Here is a 21,893-nt window from a genome sequence, read left to right on the forward strand (position 1 = left end):
ATAGTACGTAAGACCAAAAACTTTGACTACTCGATCGAGGGAAACTGAAATTTTAAATTCCATCTACCCTTTTATATTTGTATTTTTTACTTTTTTAATGAACCGCGTAGACATCAAGAGGGTCATTTGAATAGTAAACTTTAAATGACCAGGAAGCATCATCCGTAGTTGATTATTCCCATATCAATTCCATATATGCCAGCTAATACTTTACCTTCTAGTCCAAGAAAAGAGAAGAGTACAATATGTATTAATATTTTGAATATATAGTCTCAAGCCGAACAAGACAAAAACACGACTTTGAATTTATTTCAGCCACATTTTACTCGTAAGGTTAATAAAAAAATCAGAGCAGTTAATAGATATGCAAATGAAATCATCATACTAGACGTCATATGTTCACATGATGACTTTTATTTGTTCATATATGTCATGATCTCAATGACCAGTACTACTTTCTTAGTCATGTCGTTCTCAATGACAACAGCTGTTTTCATTCATCCAACTTTGAAGATATAAATATCTAATTTGTTAGTTTCTATCTCTCCCTCTTTTTTTTTTTCCCTTCCTTTTTTCGTAATTGAGAAATTGTATTATTGAATAAAAATAATCCTAACTAATCTCAAGATTTACAAAATTTTTAATAAGGAATTTTCTGTAAGTGTACTTTGAATAATTTATGAAAACATTTTCCTAATCTCAAGGTACTTTTCCTACCTCCACTATAAGAAAAATGAATTCTTGCAATCATTTAATTGCGACGAACAGATTATTTGTCATCAAAACAGATTCATTTTAATTGTAAATAATTATTTCGTTAAAATTAACTGATTACAAATAAATAATTTTCTTATAATGCTTACTTTTTCTCTCTCACACATAAGGGTGGCCTCTCTCTTTTTCTTTCTGTTTCTACCATTCAATTCACACTCTTGGCATGGAGATATCATACTAGTAAAATATTTTTATAAATTATTCAAGGTGCACTTACATAAAATTCCTTATTAAAAATTTTGAAAATCTTGAGATTAGTAGGATTATTTTTATTGAATAGTACAATTTCTCAATTACGAAAATATGAAGGGAAAAAAAAAAAAAAGAGAGGGAGAGATAGAAACGAACAAATTAGATATTTATATCTTCAAGTTGGATGAATGAAAACAGCTGTTGTCTTTCAGAACGACATGACTAAGAAAGTAGTAGTCATATGTGAACATATGACGTGTAATCAGGAGATTTCATTTGCATATAATCTTTCTAGACCTATTAATTGCACTGATTTTTTTATTAACCTTACGACTAAAATGTTGCTGAAATAAATTCAAAGTCTTTTAATTAAAGTCTTGTTTTTGTCTTTTTCTTTTAAATTCAAAGTCTTTTGAAGTCTTGTTTTTGTCTTTTTCTTTTAAATTCAAAGTCTTTTAAAGTCTTTTAACCTTACGAGTAAAATGTGGCTGAAATAAATTCAAAGTCGTGTTTTTGTCTTGTTCGGCTTGAGACTATATATTCAAAATATTAATACATATTGTACTCTTCTCTTCTCTTGGACTAGAAGGTAAAGTATTAGCTGGCATATATGGAATAATCAACTAGAAAGGACAACTCAAATGCCATATCTCCTACGGATGATCGATGCTACGTGGTTCATTAAAAAGGAAAAAAATACAAATATAAAAAGATAGATGGAATGTAAGGTTTCAGTCTTTCTCTTTTATACTTTTAGACTTTTTTTATTTTGAATATATTTTTATTAAAAAGCACATGTCACCACGTGTCTCGTCAAGAAAAAATAGATAATAAGAGAATAGTAATCTTCTCATTATTGAATATAGGATAGTACTGGATCCTATCAAACTCGCAAAAAACTAGAAGAATGTCGAATGCTTTTGCGTTTTCTTTTGGGCCAAAGACCCAACTGTTCTTTGAATTTTGTTAAAACCCCAGAAAGGAGGAGCAACAACACATGCAAAACCCACCAAAATTCTGAATAGAAGAAGGCCCAAGAAAAGCAAAGATGATAGGTACGTAACCGGGCCTAACCCAACTTCTCAACAAGTACATGAATGACAATATTGGTATTCCCATATCAAAATTGAATTAATAACATTAAACTCCGAGCTTTTTTTACAAGGGTTGCATGTGAAATTGCCTAAACTTGAAGATTACATGAATAAATGACTAAATAGTTGCAAATTTTAGGTTCTAGAACTGTCTTGATGACAAAAGAAAATAAAAATTTAGCTGATTGAGGAGTTCTCAAATTCAAGTGAAAGATGGGCTTGTGAGTTAATTTTTTCTTCTATCTTCTTTTTTTCTCTTTTGTGGTAGAGTTCTCAAATGCAACTTAATAATGAAGTCCTAAAGTCAAATAAAAGATTAGGTTTTTGTCTGACAACAAGAGAAAATAATAATATTGGCAAAAAATTCGGACCATGGCGAGTCTTGAGAAATTGAGATTGAACACTACATGTAAGGCCTATTATGATATTAACTATTAAAGCTCTAATCATTACAAGAATAATGCTCAATTATGACCATTTATTTTTTCAAAAAATGATTATTTTGTATCAAAATAAATATATTTTAGTCGCAATTAATCATTCTTCTAATAGTGTGTGTATATATATATATATAATTAATATTACTTTAATGACTAATTATTAGATAGTTTAGAAATACGAATGAAGTGTTTGATAGCGCCAGGCCCTATAACTAACTTTTTGTGCACACCTTTTCTATATTTAGGAAGTTGATTTTTAATTAAGTTTAGTAGCCAATACATGTAGACACTAGTTGGCTAAGTTATAAATTAAACCTAGTTTTCTTTGTTTTTCTTTTTCGTACTTTATTTAATTTCCATGTTCAGGAAAAAATAACATTTTATTAAGACATGTCAACTTGATAAGCGTTGACATATTACTGCCCTAATTTTAAATTAAGAGTTAGTCTACATACAGTTCTCAAATAGAAACTGTTCATGCAAGCCCATATAAAAAAAAATTTAAAATTACAATAATATCATTTTTAGAATGATATTTTTTTTCTTTTTATCCATATTTATCAATGAAACTGCACACACAATTTTCCACTCAGGACTGTAAATAAAATTTGTCTTAAATTAAAATGGTAATTTTGTGTTGATAAGTTTTTGTCAAAGTGAGCCCTTATACTTAAAGTACAATATTACAAACATGCTTAACACTAACAAAATATACTAACATAGTAACATACATACGTTCATGGTATGTATCATCATGAATATGACAATAAATATTACCCATAAGTCTTTTAATTATCATTTCAAGATTTTATTTTCCGACGTGACATCTAGTATTGATTGACAAATTTTATAGGACCATGCTACACTAACCGAGAAAATTTATCTAGGTATGTAATGAGTAAGTTTATTTTTTGAAATATTCTTTAAATCCACTTTAATTAAAAAAACTCATAAATTCATTAAAAAAGATCACTTCCTAATTAACCATTAACTAAAAACAAATAAATAGCATCGGTATTCGTTCTTGGTTTTCTCTGGAGCAGTAGCATTGATAAGAGAAAAAAATAAAAAAGTATGTATAGAAATAATTACTAGAATTTTTCTAAAAACATTTTATGCCGGTACGACAGTTAAAAGCATAAGAATTCAATTTTCTAGCCTTAAAAAGATTGGGCCCACTTATTTATCAGCATATTCCAACAAATTAAGCAAAAGAGATTTTGAGTAAAAAATCTTCGAAGCTGCAGTACTATTCCTTACTATTGACTGATGAGCTCACCATATATAACAGGGAGCAAAAACACACAAAAAGTCCTTGTTTAATTTGTTTGAAAAGTTAATAAGAATCTTCTGCTTTAATTTAAATTATTCAAAACTTACTCTTTAACCAAATAAGGACAGAGATATTCTTAGCTAGAGGATAAGAAATTTATAATAAAATGTCGAATAATTGTAATTAATATTTCACGTACAGCCAGGAAATATACTTAATTTGCATATAATTGTAAGTATAAATGAGGTTAGGAATTGTTAACATATAAAATAACAAAATCTACATCTTCTCATCAGCTTAAATTTTTGAATCTTGATTTTATATGGTATCAGAATAGAGATCTTAAGTTCGAATCCTGACTCAATAGTACTCTATTCTATTTAATTAAATATTTCATTTGTTGGGCCTACTCATTGAAGAAAAGTCTGACCTACAAGTGAGAGAGAGTGTTAAGATATAAAATAATAAAGTCTACTAATTCTTTCTATTAGTTTAAACTTTTGAGAGAAGTAGTAATTTCACATAAATTAAACCCTGTAACTGTAATTAGGGAATTGGGATAGTACTTCATGTACAAGTACGATTCTACCATGCGTACTACAGAAATGGTACTGTGCATGCATATATATCATGTTCATGGGATCAGTACTTTTCTTGCATGCGGAATGTTCGTCCTATAGATGTTATTAGCTTGGTTTTCAAATTCTATATATATAAAATCTGTACTTACATGTATACTCTGATTTATAAATTGATGAAAAGAAGTGATAAGATTGATTCGTACCAAGAACAAATATTGATCTGCAAAATTAAACGCAGATTGAACATATTATATATTGTTGATCATTATAATGTACTTGATCAGTTTCTTCTTTTTCCTTTTATTACCCGCTAGCTTCTAAGGAAATTTCCAGGAAGCAAGCTTGCCTCACTTCCATCTCGAAAACAAACAAAGTGCAAAAAACAAGTATAACTAATTGATTATTTCATTTTCAGTAATGCTAGATATATATATACAAATGTGGTCCCGCGCACTCAATTTAAAAAAATAGTGGTCTACTGTGTAAAAGTTAATTTTTTTCACGTAGATCCTAAGTACTTTCAAATGAGTGCACGGCCTTGCATAATCTAAGAAACTATAAATCATTTTCCTTTCATTTTTCTCTCCAACTTTTAATGCATATTAGTGAAGCCATGACCCCAAAATGGGGATTGCATGCAATTTATATTAGATTAAGGAGCTTAGAATGCCATCTAGGTAGCAATCATAGCCAGATGGAGATCAAAAGCAATATCTTTGGCAAAACATGAGCTAATTACAAGCTGAAAAGGATGTTTAATTATATTAATCATCATCTAATCTTTAGTCATATAATTCAACAAATTACATGATGAATGCATGTATCATATCTAAATTTAACATCTGAGGAAAAACGAGCGTTAAAGTTGATGTTTCTAAAGTATGATCTTTTGCCTTACAGCTTAGTAAAACCTGAATATAATATATGATATAATGAACTCAATAATTATGGGCAGGAATCGGATATTTGGTAGAGGCCGGCATAATCGATGCCCTCTAGCTCTAGGTTTTTCTATAATCAGCTGGAGTACTCTAGAAACTAATGACCCCCTAAAGAACAGCGACGCACTAACTATATTATAGACCAGACAGGAAACATTAGCATTGATATCAGCTTTCAAGCCAGCCTCATTGGTGGGTCTATAATGTGTACACTACATCCATGCATGTGGAGATTTTCTGACTCAGATCATATCCTTAAGTCACATGCGAAACAGAAACTTGTCCGGTTCTTGAATGATCTAGTGACCTGATCAGCATGTGCACGAGCTACCTAAGGATCAGGAACTAGGAAACCGAAATTATTTGAATGCTAAAGTTGTAAGAAAAATATATTTAATCTGAAGAATTTTTTTTTACAATATGCCTCGAATTATTACGTTTATCCTGGTGATCTAATTATAAGACTCTAAACTAGAATTAATACACTACTGATGATTAGAATTAGAGACTCTTAAGAGATTTTCTCGATGCTTGTATGTCTTTTCTTTTTCTACCTTTTTTCTGGGTTGCCAATCACAACTTGGTTAATTAGGTTGATGGACAAAATGACAGACCCAAAAAGTTGCGTTTGTTGTCTTTCAGAATACACAAAATTTTATATATATGCACAAGGTGGTGGCCCCAAAGGAGGGCATGGTACATGATGTATTGGTTTTTTTTTTTTTTTTTTTTCTTATGAGTACTAGAGGCTTTGATTTGATGTAGATTCCTTCAAAATATAATTTCGTCCTCCATATCATGTAATTTTTTCGATCCCGACAAATGTGGTTCTTTGTCTCTACTTATTGCCATCTGACTTGGGAAACAAATGGAGTTGCTTGTCCTTAGCTTTGGCCCCTCGTGTAGTCCTTCCACACCCATTTAAAGTTGTCCCTACGCAAACAGTACGAGGACAACCCTCGTGTCCTTGTGTTTACATACATACATGCATACATATATATACATATATCAAAGCGGCCTCCTCCAGGTGATTGTCCACATTATAATATGTTATCATATATATAGCTAGATGCATGAAACTTGCAACAACTCTCATGATCACCTCAACACAAAATCAGTTTCATATGGCATGTACATTATTGAGGTTCGAAATATACATGATTTACTTCCAATATAATTTGATATTAATTAATTCACAAGCGAAATATAAATGTGGATAAACCTAGCTAATAAATTTAGAAACGTTTTAAATTAAAAAGGAAAAGTCTAATTAGTACTTAAAAAGGCTGCAGAAGAAACCTTGCAGATCAGTAATTCGTGCCAACCCCACCAGCTGACACATACTGCCCACCAACAAATAGTGTAGCTAGCTATAGCCAAAACATCATACCACACGACAAATTAATGTATTTGACAAAACAAGAGAGGCCGGAAAGCTGATCACAAATACCAAAAATATACAAGACCGTTCATACTCACCAAACCCAAAATGTTCTTAACTTGCCTCCAAGGAGACCCCTTCATACACATGGTGCATGGAAGTCGGTTGATCATGATCTCCTAGCCACTCAATTATAAGTTGACAATGAAAGAGACAGAGAACTATCCCGAAGGGAGGGGGTCGATATACAGGTCTTCTTTAATGGTGGAAGATGACATATATATTAAGGAGAGAAGTTCTAGAGAGAGAGAGAGAGAGAGAGAGGTGGTGGTTATGATCTTCTTCCTGTTTAAACCATATATATATGCATGTATGATACTTTTCCCTACTTAACAACACACACATATCAATTATCTGCATAGTTTAAGGATATATTGAATATTGAGGTAATCTCAAATGATTTATAAATAATAGTGAAAAAATAATAAATAATTTATGAATAATATTAATAATTGTTTGTAAATAATAGTGAAGTAGTCTAACTATAAGTTGAAAACCAAATATTCCACTGATGTCCTTCTGCGTCATATATTCTCGTGTCTGACATGATGTACATACACGTACATAGTGAACATGATCATGATATGACGCATAAACTATTGCTTAGTACTAGCCAATCGCTGCATATATATATATATATAGTACATGCATGTACTGAGATGCATGTGCATGCATGGATGCATGGAAACGTCAAAACTTAATTATTTGTTGAATACAACACTTGTTTTTATCCCACATTGTTAAAATAGTTAGTCCTTCATGCAAGAAGGGTACCAGCTCGGAATTAAATATTTGGTTGCAAAGTACTGATGATTGAAATTTTATTGGGCCAGTGATCAGCTTAATTAGTAGTTTTTGTGCCATGCATGCATACTTATTTGGTGAATAAAACACGGATATATGTACTTAAAAATGGCTGTTATTACTTTCTTGTTTTTTTCCCCGTACCAAATTGATGATCTTCTCTTCAATTGTTCGTACGGGAGGTGCTTGATGAGAAGTTTCAAGCTGGAGTTTTCTAGATGCGGCCTGCAGGCCGTCTCTGGTGCAACAGTGTTGCATGTACTCATATACAGATCACTTTGAACCATAATAAATAAAATGAAATCAAGCCGCCTCCGTTCCCAATTCATCACCTAATCGACCGATCATTTCATGACACGTTGTATTAATTATGCAACAAAGTGGAAATTACGTGATTTTCAAATTATTTTACATTTAATTACAGATTCTGACACCTATAAATACATGATATACGTCATGTGTGGATTTATATATCTTAATTAATTAGGTTCGTATGTATTTAATTATCCCCTCAGAACACGATCAAATGAACTTAGCAACAATTAATAGTATTCGAGTACTTGGTCCTAATAGTTATCATGACCGTGAGTACCGTTTTCTCATTGTATATAGATTGATTTAATTCATCCATATAAGACAGAATATAAAGGAGTTGGTCCTCATGTATTGCGCTAGACATGAACTTGTTCGGAAGGACTCTGTGTATACACACACATACATACACATGTACATACATACCAAAAAGTAAATCAATATATATGTTGCTGGTTTTGAACTGATCAATATAAGGTACATAGATATATTTTGCATGCACATACGTCTACATATCCACTCAGAAACTCGAATAAACAAACAGAAACAATCCTCGCGTGATTGCGGTGGACTGGATCATGATCATGATGATGATTATCTGCTAATAACATATATATATATATATATATTTTCTAAGACAGAGAGAATGCATGCGTATTAATTAATCGATCAAAGATCACTCGCTGATTTGGAAGAGAGAAGCCATTTGGTGAAGTTTGGTAGGGTGGCATCATCAGCACGGTAATGGTATTGAGTGAAATAGAGCAAATCCGACCATGTGAAAACAGGGTACGCACTTGTCCCATCACGACACACAAGATCCTCAGGGGGTCTCACCAACTTGTCCTCTCTTGGGCACAGAAAGAATGCCAACGACCTCCTCTCCTTGTACCTGTTAACCACTGCCCTGTGTAGACAACTCTTGTATCTCCCATTCGACAATGCCTACGTACATATATATATACATGTAATCCATTATTGTAACTCTGTATCGATCAGATGCATATACACATGTGCATACATACATCCAAAAAAGATACAAACGTAAGGCTGCAAATTATATCTAAGGTTCTTTCTTTAAAAAAAAAAAAGTACTGTCTTGGCGTATTGGCAACATATATCGATCGACTTATGCAATATCACTCTAACAACAACAAAGTGTCCGATCTTTAAACTAATAAGTTATTGTCTCAACGAGCAGCTTATTATATAAATTAGTCACTGAGCAGTACTTAATATCGATCCCAACTACTCCGAGTGAGTTTGATCACTGCTTAATTCCTTCCAACCTAGCCGGTTTGATATCATTCTGGTCTCTGTATTTGTCTTGATCTTCTAGCTAGATTAATAATTAATTACACGTGAATTTTAGGGGCATCTACATATATGTCCAATTCTAATTAATTTTCCCTAGCTCTCTCGCCGTCACACAGTACATACGTACACTCACACACACTCACACACACACACACACACACATATATATATAAACTCTAATGTTTGAATTAAAGGACACACACCGACAGGTTTTTCAGGCTCGATCGGAAAATAGGAAAAAAATTAGATAGGATACGATATAATATTAGCGATCATATAGGTGATTTGCTCTAGAGGATAAACTTCGATCGTCTCTATATATTTTTATTTTTTTAATTCAATGGTCTAATTCCAAGATGGATAATTACAACATATATTAAATGTATGTCTATGTAGGGTCCAAGAACGTTACTTAAAAGGGCTTTAATTAAAGAATCTAGTAGCATATAATTAAAAATGTTTTCCATCATTGGGCATGTAGTCGCGACTTGATCGTGTGTGCATGTGTGTATTTGTAACAATAATATTACGAAAACGTGACATAACCAAATTTGCATATTTTCTGATCACGTTTGCTATGCATCTCATCTCTAGCGCCGCCTGTTGTACCTCCTTCAATTTGAGTAAAACTCATGCCGAGAAATGTTTTAGTCATAAATAAATTTTACAAAAGTGACATTTTGTTATAAAGCAGATCTAAATTATGAAGTAATGTCAGTTTATATGTTTATTTTTATAGAATCTTTTTGTGAGTATCTTCTCCATCGATAGGCCAGTTTAAAATTTTAATAGCCGTCATGCAAGCTAAATTAAAAGAGTACATAAAAATTGATGGTTCATGTTTTCAAGAGAATATGGTCGTTGACGGCACTGTAAATTGTAATTCTTCTGAAAGAGTTGTACTATACAGAAGCCTCACACCCTTACACACAATTTAAAAATATATAATTTTACTTTTTTACCTTCATTGATTTCAATATGAAATATGAAGGTAAAAAAGTAAAATCATATGTTTTTAAATGGTGTGTATGGTATAGAGCTTATGTCTAGAATTTTTCTTTCCAAAATATATAAATATAATATCAATAAAATTAATTTTGAAATCTCTTTTGTCCTTATATTATCAATGAGTGTGTAGAGCCAGTAGCATATATAAGAGAAAACATCTAGCAAATATTTCCGTAACGTTGTAATAAACCTACTTACGCACGTACCATGAAGGTGTCACCAATGTTAACGACTAGTGCATCGGGACGGGGTCGAACATTCCGCCATTTATTGTTGGCGAATACTTCAAGACCACCAACTTGGTCCTGGTGAAGAATGGTTAAGGATGTTGGATCGCAATGAGGTCCTGTGCCGAAGGCAAGACCTGGCTCTTTGCATGGTGGGTAGTAATTACATCTCATTATCGAGGAACCATCTTGAAAAAAGTGCTTATAATGCAGTGGATGGACTCCCAAGCTGATTGCCAGTAGCTCCATGATTGCTAGTGCTACATCTTTCATTGCTTCACAATACTTTTGGTATACCACTCTGCAAATTAAACAAGTAATTCAAGTTCATGAATGGAAAACATGAGTACAAGTTGCATGGTTTGTATATGTGTTCTCCTTCCAACTATATCATATAGCCTACCCTGTTTGTTCGAAATCCATCCCTAGGTTGGATTTGAAGAAATCTTCCACAACTGGTTTTGAGCCGGAGTCATGGAATCCGAAGGATAATGTCTCCTTCCAAGGTAGTTTCGACGAGAAACGATCAGCATGGGCTCCGGAGTAGCCCCACATATTACCAGGCGTTCTCTTAGCCCTAAGTTTCATGCTGGCTGGAAGCTTAAAGAAATTATCCATGTGATGATATGCCATTTTGACGAGTCGAGGATCGACTCCATGGTTGGTTACTTGAAAGAAACCACGGTTTAAGCAGGCTGCCCTAATGAGCAGCACAACATGCTGTGTTGCCACCAGATCACCCCTAAAGAAACCTCCAAGATCCACTATTGGCTCTCTAAGCTCATCATGAGCTACCACTAAATCCCCTTTTGGCCAAATGAAATTTTTGGGCACAGAGGATTCTTTCTGCATAAATGGTGGGTGTAAAAAGGAATCCCCATGATCTTTCTGGTCTTCTCTCTCTAGAGGAAGCTGGGAAACGAGAAGTGTAGAAACGCTTGAATCCATGGGGATAGAAAGATACAAGACACTACAAGAAAATAGGTCTATTGCGGCGATTTTTGATCTGCTGGGATTAATGTCGCCGCAATAAGTCTTTATTCATGGCAATTTCATGATCGACGCGGCTTCCAACCGGTGCGTATTATTGTCGCTTTTTTGCGGCGATTTTAAGCTTATTTGCGGCAAATACATGAGGTATTGTCTAGCGCAATACCCCATGTATTGCGCTAGACATGAACTTGTTCGGAAGGAGTCTTTGTATACACACACATACATACACATGTACATACATACATACCAAAAAGTAAATCAATATATATGTTGCTGGTTTTGAACTGATCAATATAAGGTACATAGATATATTTTGCATGCACACACGTCTACATATCCACTCAGAAACTCGAATAAACAAATAGAAACAATCCTCGCGTGATTGCGGTGGACTGGATCATGATCATGATGATGATTATCTGCTAATAACATATATATATATATATATTCTAAGACAGAGAGAATGCATGCGTATTAATTAATCGATCAGAGATCACTCGCTGATTTGGAAGAGAGAAGCCATTTGGTGAAGTTTGGTAGGGTGGCATCATCAGCACGGTAATGGTATTGAGTGAAATAGAGCAAATCTGACCATGTGAAATCAGGGTACGCACTTGTCCCATCACGACACACAAGATCCTCAGGGGGTCTCACCAACTTGTCCTCTCTTGGGCACAGAAAGAATGCCAACGACCTCCTCTCCTTGTACCTGTTAACCACTGCCCTGTGTAGACAACTCTTGTATCTCCCATTCGACAATGCCTACGTACATATATATATACATGTAATCCATTATTGTAACTCTGTATCGATCAGATGCATATACACATGTGCATACATACATCCAAAAAAGATACATACGTAAGGCTGCAAATTATATCTAAGGTTCTTTCTTTCAAAAAAAGAAAGTACTGTCTTGGCGTATTGGCAACATATATCGATCGACTTATGCAATATCACTCTAACAACAACAAAGTGTCCGATCTTTAAACTAATAAGTTATTGTCTCAACGAGCAGCTTATTATATAAATTAGTCACTGAGCAGTACTTAATATCGATCCCAACTACTCCGAGTGAGTTTGATCACTGCTTAATTCCTTCAAACCTAGCCGGTTTGATATCATTCTGGTCTCTGTATTTGTCTTGATCTTCTAGCTAGATTAATAATTAATTACACGTGAATTTTAGGGGCATCTACATATATGTCCAATTCTGATTAATTTTCCCTAGCTCTCTCGCCGTCACACAGTACATACGTACATACATACACACTCACACACACACACACACACACACACACACACACACACACACACACACACACATATATATAAACTCTAATGTTTGAATTAAAGGACACACACCGACAGGTTTTTCAGGCTCGATCGGAAAATAGGAAAAAAATTAGATAGGATACGATATAATATTAGCGATCATATAGGTGATTTGCTCTAGAGGATAAACTTCGATCGTCTCTATATATTTTTATTTTTTTAATTCAATGGTCTAATTCCAAGATGGATAATTACAACATATATTAAATGTATGTCTATGTAGGGTCCAAGAACGTTACTTAAAAGGGCTTTAATTAAAGAATCTAGTAGCATATAATTAAAAATGTTTTCCATCATTGGGCATGTAGTCGCGACTTGATCGTGTGTGCATGTGTGTATTTGTAACAATAATATTACGAAAACGTGACATAACCAAATTTGCATATTTTCTGATCACGTTTGCTATGCATCTCATCTCTAGCGCCGCCTGTTGTACCTCCTTCAATTTGAGTAAAACTCATGCCGAGAAATGTTTTAGTCATAAATAAATTTTACAAAAGTGACATTTTGTTATAAAGCAGATCTAAATTATGAAGTAATGTCAGTTTATATGTTTATTTTTATAGAATCTTTTTGTGAGTATCTTCTCCATCGATAGGCCAGTTTAAAATTTTAATAGCCGTCATGCAAGCTAAATTAAAAGAGTACATAAAAATTGATGGTTCATGTTTTCAAGAGAATATGGTCGTTGACGGCACTGTAAATTGTAATTCTTCTGAAAGAGTTGTACTATACAGAAGCCTCACACCCTTACACACAATTTAAAAATATATAATTTTACTTTTTTACCCTCATATTTAAATTGAATTTCAATATGAAATATGAAGGTAAAAAAGTAAAATCATATGTTTTTAAATGGTGTGTATGGTATAGAGCTTATGTCTAGAATTTTTCTTTCCAAAATATATAAATATAATATCAATAAAATTAATTTTGAAATCTCTTTTGTCCTTATATTATCAATGAGTGTGTAGAGCCAGTAGCATATATAAGAGAAAACATCTAGCAAATATTTCCGTAACGTTGTAATAAACCTACTTACGCACGTACCATGAAGGTGTCACCAATGTTAACGACTAGTGCATCGGGACGGGGTCGAACATTCCGCCATTTATTGTTGGCGAATACTTCAAGACCACCAACTTGGTCCTGGTGAAGAATGGTTAAGGATGTTGGATCGCAATGAGGTCCTGTGCCGAAGGCAAGACCTGGCTCTTTGCATGGTGGGTAGTAATTACATCTCATTATCGAGGAACCATCTTGAAAAAAGTGCTTATAATGCAGTGGATGGACTCCCAAGCTGATTGCCAGTAGCTCCATGATTGCTAGTGCTACATCTTTCATTGCTTCACAATACTTTTGGTATACCACTCTGCAAATTAAACAAGTAATTCAAGTTCATGAATGGAAAACATGAGTACAAGTTGCATGGTTTGTATATGTGTTCTCCTTCCAACTATATCATATAGCCTACCCTGTTTGTTCGAAATCCATCCCTAGGTTGGATTTGAAGAAATCTTCCACAACTGGTTTTGAGCCGGAGTCATGGAATCCGAAGGATAATGTCTCCTTCCAAGGTAGTTTCGACGAGAAACGATCAGCATGGGCTCCGGAGTAGCCCCACATATTACCAGGCGTTCTCTTAGCCCTAAGTTTCATGCTGGCTGGAAGCTTAAAGAAATTATCCATGTGATGATATGCCATTTTGACGAGCCGAGGATCGACTCCATGGTTGGTTACTTGAAAGAAACCATGGTTTAAGCAGGCTGCCCTAATGAGCAGCACAGCATGCTGTGTTGCCACCAGATCACCCCTAAAGAAACCTCCAAGATCCACTATTGGCTCTCTAAGCTCATCATGAGCTACCACTAAATCCCCTTTTGGCCAAATGAAATTTTTGGGCACAAATGATTCTTTCTGCAGAAATGGTGGGTGTAAAAAGGAATCCCCATGATCTTTCTGGTCTTCTCTCTCTAGAGGAAGCTGGGAAACGAGATGTGTAGAAACGCTTGAATCCATGGGGATAGAAAGATACAAGATCAGCTTCTACAAAACCATACCATATTTATAGAGAACTCAGTACTACAGGAGTAAATGAATTCTCGAAAAGGACAATTAAAGAGTAATACTTCAGAAAAGAAAACGACTTCTACTGTGGTGAAAAAGGTTCGAGGTGGATCATCTTTGACTGGGGTGGAGGCTAGGAAAAATGAGAGATAAATTGAGCTAGCTGGTGACTATTTTGAAAATGAAAGATAGTACAGTTGGTTGCCTTTTCAGAGCTTCCATTTATACAAGCATGCATGAAGATATTAACAGAGAGTACTACAACTCTTGGAACGAGGTCATGAATTGATCTGCGAACTGCAAATTCTGAAGGAAACCTCAGCAAATAGGCCACCGAAGTGATCTTCTGTAGTACCTAACTTTTTCGATCGTTCTTTACAATGATTATAAGATCTTTTAAGATGTCAAAAAAAATTTTGAATCCCTATTCTTTCGGATCCACTACTCAATTGTTTTCAACTCTGGCCTGTATCACCATGAATAGATTTTTTTTTCTATTTTCTTATAAAGTAGTACTTGCAGATAAATCAAGTGGTCTTCTTTTTGTGGGGATCGATCATTTAATTTGTTGTTTCGTGCTAGCCACTTTATGGTGGCATCATTATTTGCGACAACTTTTGAGTGTTCATCTATTCGAGCTATAGCTAACGATCATCGTCAACGTTCCCTTTCTATGGTTCTCGATTGTCTCATTTGCTAATTAATCAATCATGTGAGTTAATGTTGTGAAAAGCCTCACAATTAATGGCCAGCCGGAACCCTTTTTCTGGAAATTCAATTCTTTCTAGCGAAGGCGTCCAAAAGATCCACAATTTACACTACTTCTTTGGAAAGAGACAAAAATCAGCATCAATCGAGGCCTGCTTTTTTTTTAGTTATAAGAAAAAAGAATATCTGGATTGATTTGGATGAAATTAGAGTTTATATCTGTATTGTGAGATATAATTTTAAGTAAAAAGTAGTAACTCTCCGACTCCTTCAGACCGACGCATTACAGTTGATACAATTATTAGCATATGTGTACTACCCCCAAGCAAGCTAAGTGTAGAGCGGGCCCCAATATCTCAAGAAAAGAGAGAAGAAAGAGTCGGACGAGAGAAGAATTATTATGTGTTTTGGCCTGCATGCAGACTTGATGCTAAATGGTTTTGATTTGTACCAAATAGAAAGAGACCACATCACGTGAAATGAATCGTCGTATTGCAATTCTAAGGACGCAATGCTTGGCCTGCCTGCCCCGTTTACGTAAAACAGGCGGCTTAATCATTCTGCATTATCCCACTAAAAAGAAGTAAAGAGTGAAAAGGTCAAACATAAAACATCGTTGGCCTACATGTTCGTACAGCTAAAACAAAGTTAATCCATCCGCTGCTTTATCGCATTAAATGAAGTAGCAGATGACACGTGATACGCATTAGTCGGATCCCTGTGGCATAGACATGAATGAGTACTGCCACGAAGCCTACCTACATTTATAATGATCTGATGATATTTCAAACCATCGTTTTTCTTCGGCTTCTTTCATCCATGATTTGAATCCATGAATTATATATGGCGGATTCTGGGATGTTCTGAATTATAAGTTTCCGTTTCTTGTCGTTTCCAAAATGTTGCAGTAGATTAAAAACAATTTACAGCAGACTGATTTTTATTTTCCATTTTTCATACGTACGTACGGTACAAAATAAAAGAGAAACTGTCTATATTATTGTAAGGTGAATTCACAGTACGTACAGAAAAAAATGGAGCTGATCTGCGGTATAGAGCTTCATGAGTCTTTACATTGGCGGGAACTAACTTTGACTAGGTAACAATATAATTATATTTTAACACATATAATTATGTATGTAGCTGATCTGCGATATTTCATGGATTGACACATATATGCTCACATGTAATCATAATAGTACTCTCCATCAAGATGGAATATATATGTTCTATAAACCCATCTTGGGAAAAAAAGAGTTAAGCAGAGACTAGCCTAAGGGCTCGGTGAGTATAGCAGCAACTTGATTTTTGGAAGATACATATATGCAAAGTGCGCACAAATCATGTTGAATTTTTTCTTGAACCAAATGACAGTCCAACTTTGTGTGCTTAGTACGCTCATGAAAAATTAAAGTAGTTATAACATGGAGATCAGCAGCTTGATTATCACAGAAAAGTAAGGCAACATGCATGAGGACCGGCTCAATGGTAAGGCCATTTAGGCCATTCCATAAGACCCCCATCCTATTAAGGCCCTCAAAAATAAAAAATGAGGTGTTTTTTTTTTCATTTTTTAAAATTAAAAAATAAAAACCATTTCATTAAATAAAATTTTAAATAATTTTTATAGTTTTCAATGTGTGCAAGGCCTCATAATACTAAATTTAATATTTAATACAATGATTGTTTTTATAAGTAATACAATGAATTATCTATATTTTAAATGATTTTTTTAAGATCTTGCTAAATTGAGACACAAAATCTGCATTAAGGCCTCATTTTAAGTTGTTATAAATATAAATTCACAAAAACTATATTTAAAGATTTTAAATAAAATCTCATTTTATTGAAAATTTTGAAAATATTTCATATAATAATTTATATTTTATTGCATTAATTATAATTACAAACGACTTACTTAAATTTTGCCTTAGGCCTCAATTTATATTTAGCCGCCCCTGGCCACATGAGGATGATCCTGATGTAATTCTCTAAGCAAGGATAAAACCCAAGTGACTTCAAATTTAGTAGTGGCCATTGATCTATATACTTCCTCAAGAGAAGATTGGAGACTATTTGTTGCCTTTTGGACTTCCACGAGATTAAAGAATTACGTACCAAGAAAGACACGATATCTAGAAATTGAATGCCTTGAATTTGGACAACTTGCCCAATTAGAATTGACAAAAGCCATAATATGCAAAGGAGAATCAGTTGAGGGAAAAAAGTCCCTTGGCCAGGAGCCTTTTTTATGTATCTCAAAATGTGATATGCTGCTTGCATATGAGGAACTCGAGGAGATACTAAGAACTGGCTAAGCTAATGGACTTAGATAGCAAGATGAGGCCCAATATGAGTCAGATACAGTAATTGACCAATTAACCTTCTATATGAAGAAGTATATGAAGAAGGGTCTAACAAGAACTACCATCAGTTCTGGAGAGTTTAGAATGAGAATCCATGGGAAAATTCACTGGTTCAGCAGCAACTAATCTTGCATCCAAAAGTAATTCCAAAACATACTTTCTTTGGTACAAAGAAATACCTTTCTTAGATCTAGCTATGATCTCCATGCCCAAAAAATATTTAACAGCACCCACATCTTTCAACTTTAAGAGACTACGAAGAAACTCTTTAAGAGCAACAACAAGTGATTCATTCTAACTACTTGTTATTAATATATCATTGACATAGGCAAGTAATGCTATGAAAGATGAAGCTTGTTTCCTTGTAAACAAAGAATAATTAGATTTGAACCGAGTGAAGCCATAAGCAAAGTGTAGCAATAAACTTAGAATTCCATTGGCGTGAAGCTTGCTTCAAACCATACATAAGTACTTTTTACAGCTTACAAACTCGACCGCCCCACTTTTTAAGATAACGAGGAGGTAATGTCATGTAGACTTATTCCTCTAGATCACCATTTAAAAATACATTAATTATCAACATCTATTTGAAATAAGGGCAACCCCCACATATATAGCATCCAAAGAAAGAATAAATCTAATAGTCACCATCTTGACTATATGAGAAAATGTCTCAAAGTAATCTAAGCTCTCTTACTGAGTATATCTTGTAGTAACTAATCTAGCCATATACATTTGTATAGAACCATCAACTTTATATTTTTTCTTAGAAACCCACTTATAGGCTATGGGAGTTCTGACAACTGGAAGTGTAATGACTCAGCTCGTTATAAAACCCAACCGGTTTGTTAAGCCTAACCTAGCCCAAAAACAAGAGATAAAATGATGTCATTTATACCCAACTCCTAAAACCCTAGTTCATTTTTCTCCCCAGGCTGCAAACTCTATTTTTTTCTCTATTTCATCTCATGCATGGCCCCCGTCCCGAACTCCTCTGTTTCTCCCTCTCTCCAATTCGACAAGCCTCCCACTCACTCTTCTATTCGTTGTGCCATAGCACGTCCCTTAGCCTCTCTCTCATATCCTCGTTCTTTTGCAGCTGTCATATGCCGCTGCACTTTACCAAGTTGGTAAGTCTCCCTCTCTGATTAATCTCTCTATTTACCCTCTCTCTTGGATAGTGCCTTTCTCACTCTCACTCTTGATGGTGTAACTCTTCTACTAGAAGGTAAAGTAAGAACAATATTATATGGGTCAAAAGCCATAGCAAAAGAGTTATTCTAATATGGAAAAATAGATTCGTGAAAGACAACATCTCTCGAGGCAAAAATAGTATTGGATTCAAGGTTGAAGAGTTTATAACCCTTAGTACTGAGTGGATAACCAATAAATATACATTTCTTGGCTCTAGCATCAAACTTAGACCTATTATGACTGAAAGTAAAGGCAAAACACAAAGAACCAAACACATGTAGATGATTATATGAAGGAATAGAATTATAAATAACCTCGTGAGGAGATTTGTTACAAAGTAAAGAAGTAGGCTTCCTATTTATGAGAATTGATGTACATGCAGTCACCCAAGAAATGTAGAGGAACTTTAGATTGAAACCTAAGTGCTCTTACTACATTTTAAGAGTGCTTATGTTTTCTTTCAGCTACATAATTTTGTTGTGGTGTATTAATGCAAGAAGTTTGATGTAGAATGTCATTGGAGGAAAGAAACTCAGTCATGAAGAACTCCGAACCATTGTCACTTCTAATGGACTAAATCCAAGTCTTAAACTAACTTTCTATCACCTTATAAAAAGAAATAAAAAGATGCTTAACATCAAATTTTTTTTTCTTCATCAAATAAGCCCATGTGCATCTAGAATGATCATCCAAGTGTTAGAAAAATTTAAAACCATTAAAAGTCGAGATATTAAAAGGACCCTAAATATCAAAATGAACCAATTGAAAAAAAGTACAATGAAAACATTAGAACTATGAGGAAAAGGCAATCTTTTCTGTTTTTCCATAGGACAAACAAAAAAAAGAAACATATGAGCATGTGAAAAAGAAACTAGTGGATGTATTTGAGAAATAAAAGACATCATAGGTAAAGAAGGACGACCACATCGTAGGTCAAGAAGGATAACCCAGGCAATAATTCCAAAGATCAAATTTGGAAAGATTTACACCATTTACAAAGAGAAGTGACATTCTTGCATGGTGCACTGGCAAATGATTACTACAAAATGTATAATCTATCGCATCTTCTATCCATCACAATCATCTTCCATGCCACAAGTTTCTTAATGAAACAAAAATCAGGTAAAAAAATAAAAGCACATTTCCAACCAGATGCAAGCTTATTTACAGATAGTAAATTGTAAGAGAAAGAAGGTACTAAAAGTATACCTGTTACGTTTAAAGAATATGATAGTCCAATGTTACTAGGGATGCAACCGGTCTGGTCCGGTACAGTTTTAGACATATTTTAGAACCGAATTGAAATATACCGGTTTTAAGATTTGAAAAATTGATATTGCACCGGTTACACTCCTAAACCGGTACTTCCGGTTTTACCGATTTCAGTCTGATTCGGTCCGATTTTTCTGGTATATTATATAGTATTATATAATATAGTATATTATAGTACATAATAATACAGTGATAATATATTGTAGTATATTATAATATATATTATAATTATGTTATAGACTATATATAGTGAAACATTATAATATATAATACAATGATCTATTATATTATATTATATTATAATATATAGTGATATAGTATTAATATAACTATCTATTAATACAATAGATTATAGTGATAATATATAGTTATTTATATAGGATTTTAATACAAAATTATTTTATATATAGTTATATATATTATATAAAAATTATATATAACATAAAAAACCATATAAAAAATATTTTATACAATATAAAAATAAAATATATATATGTGTGTGTGTGTGTGTGTGAACCGGTCCCGTCCGGTATTAGAATAAAGAAAACTGAAACAAGACTGATTTTGACTGGTTTTGATAAAAATAAAATCGGTATCGAACCGAATCAAACCTGGTACTAGAACAAACCCACTGGTTCAGTCTGGCCCAATCCGGTTTACCCGTTCATCGATTTGTTTCACCACTAAATGTTACCAAGATGAGTAACAGAAACAAATGTGCCGTTAGGAAGTTTTACCGAGGTATAGAGAGTAGAAGTAATAGTAGTAAAAAAATCTAAAGAATGTACTATGTGATCAATAGCTCCTCTATCTATGATATAGGAAAAAGATAAATTTAGAAGTGACAAATTGTTGTTAGAAAAACTCGAATGAGAACCAAAATGATGTGAAGAAATTACAGAATGAGGAAAACCTAAGAAAGAAGAAGGCCAATTATCATCAATGTGAGGCAAAACTGTGACTACTTTGTGATAAGAAGACGAACTTCATTTGTTAATTGTGAATTTAGCAAGTTCAAAATTTGATAATATTGTTCCTAAGAAAAAATCATAGACCAATTAGTATCAAGCAGTGTACTAGCAAGTGGGTAGACACTTGATTAGTAATAGAGAACTTCCCTTTGAACGTGTGACCCATAGGACACCCATGTAACTTTTAGCACTTCTCAACTATGTGATTGGTGAGTCTACAATGCTTGAAATTAACAAATCTTGAAGCATCTATCCTTGAAACATTTATTCTTTTACTAAAAGAGCTATTTTTTCAACATTAGGTGCTGCTACTGAGGCACCAACTTCTTTCTGTTTTTCATCTTAGACAACCAAAAGAAAGACCTTTGCAATCGGGGGTAAAGGATCCATAAGGAGAATTTGTCCTTGCACCTGGGAAAAAGTTTCATTGAGTCCCATAAGAAATTGTATAGTATGTCTACGCTGTAGATGCTCTAAGGAAACTCGTCAAGCACTACAAGGATAGTTTGGAAGTGGACTATAGGCGTGCAAGTCATCCCATAATCCTTTTAAACGAATGTAATATATGCCAATTCCCTTGTGT

The 21,893-nt window shown here is 33.8% G+C and overlaps 2 protein-coding genes across 2 annotated transcripts; both read right to left on the reverse strand.

Moving 5' to 3' along the window:
- Window positions 1–8,362: 8,362 nt before the first annotated feature.
- Window positions 8,363–11,565, reverse strand: LOC109017961 (gibberellin 20 oxidase 2-like). The gene is made up of 4 exons (XM_035691105.1): window positions 11,561–11,565; window positions 10,808–11,413; window positions 10,384–10,705; window positions 8,363–8,797 (listed from the first exon to the last, which is right to left on the reverse strand). The coding sequence occupies exons 1-4, from the start codon at window positions 11,563–11,565 to the stop codon at window positions 8,522–8,524; spliced, it is 1,209 nt and encodes a 402-aa protein (XP_035546998.1). The 3' UTR covers window positions 8,363–8,521.
- A 68-nt stretch (window positions 11,566–11,633) lies between these two features.
- On the reverse strand, window positions 11,634–14,783 carry LOC109013383 (gibberellin 20 oxidase 2-like). The gene is made up of 3 exons (XM_035690859.1): window positions 14,207–14,783; window positions 13,783–14,104; window positions 11,634–12,159 (listed from the first exon to the last, which is right to left on the reverse strand). The coding sequence occupies exons 1-3, from the start codon at window positions 14,749–14,751 to the stop codon at window positions 11,884–11,886; spliced, it is 1,143 nt and encodes a 380-aa protein (XP_035546752.1). The 5' UTR covers window positions 14,752–14,783; the 3' UTR covers window positions 11,634–11,883.
- Window positions 14,784–21,893: the final 7,110 nt, after the last annotated feature.

The sequence above is a fragment of the Juglans regia genome, chromosome 6, assembly GCF_001411555.2.
Source record: "Juglans regia cultivar Chandler chromosome 6, Walnut 2.0, whole genome shotgun sequence".
NCBI classification, from domain to species: Eukaryota; Viridiplantae; Streptophyta; class Magnoliopsida; order Fagales; family Juglandaceae; genus Juglans; species Juglans regia.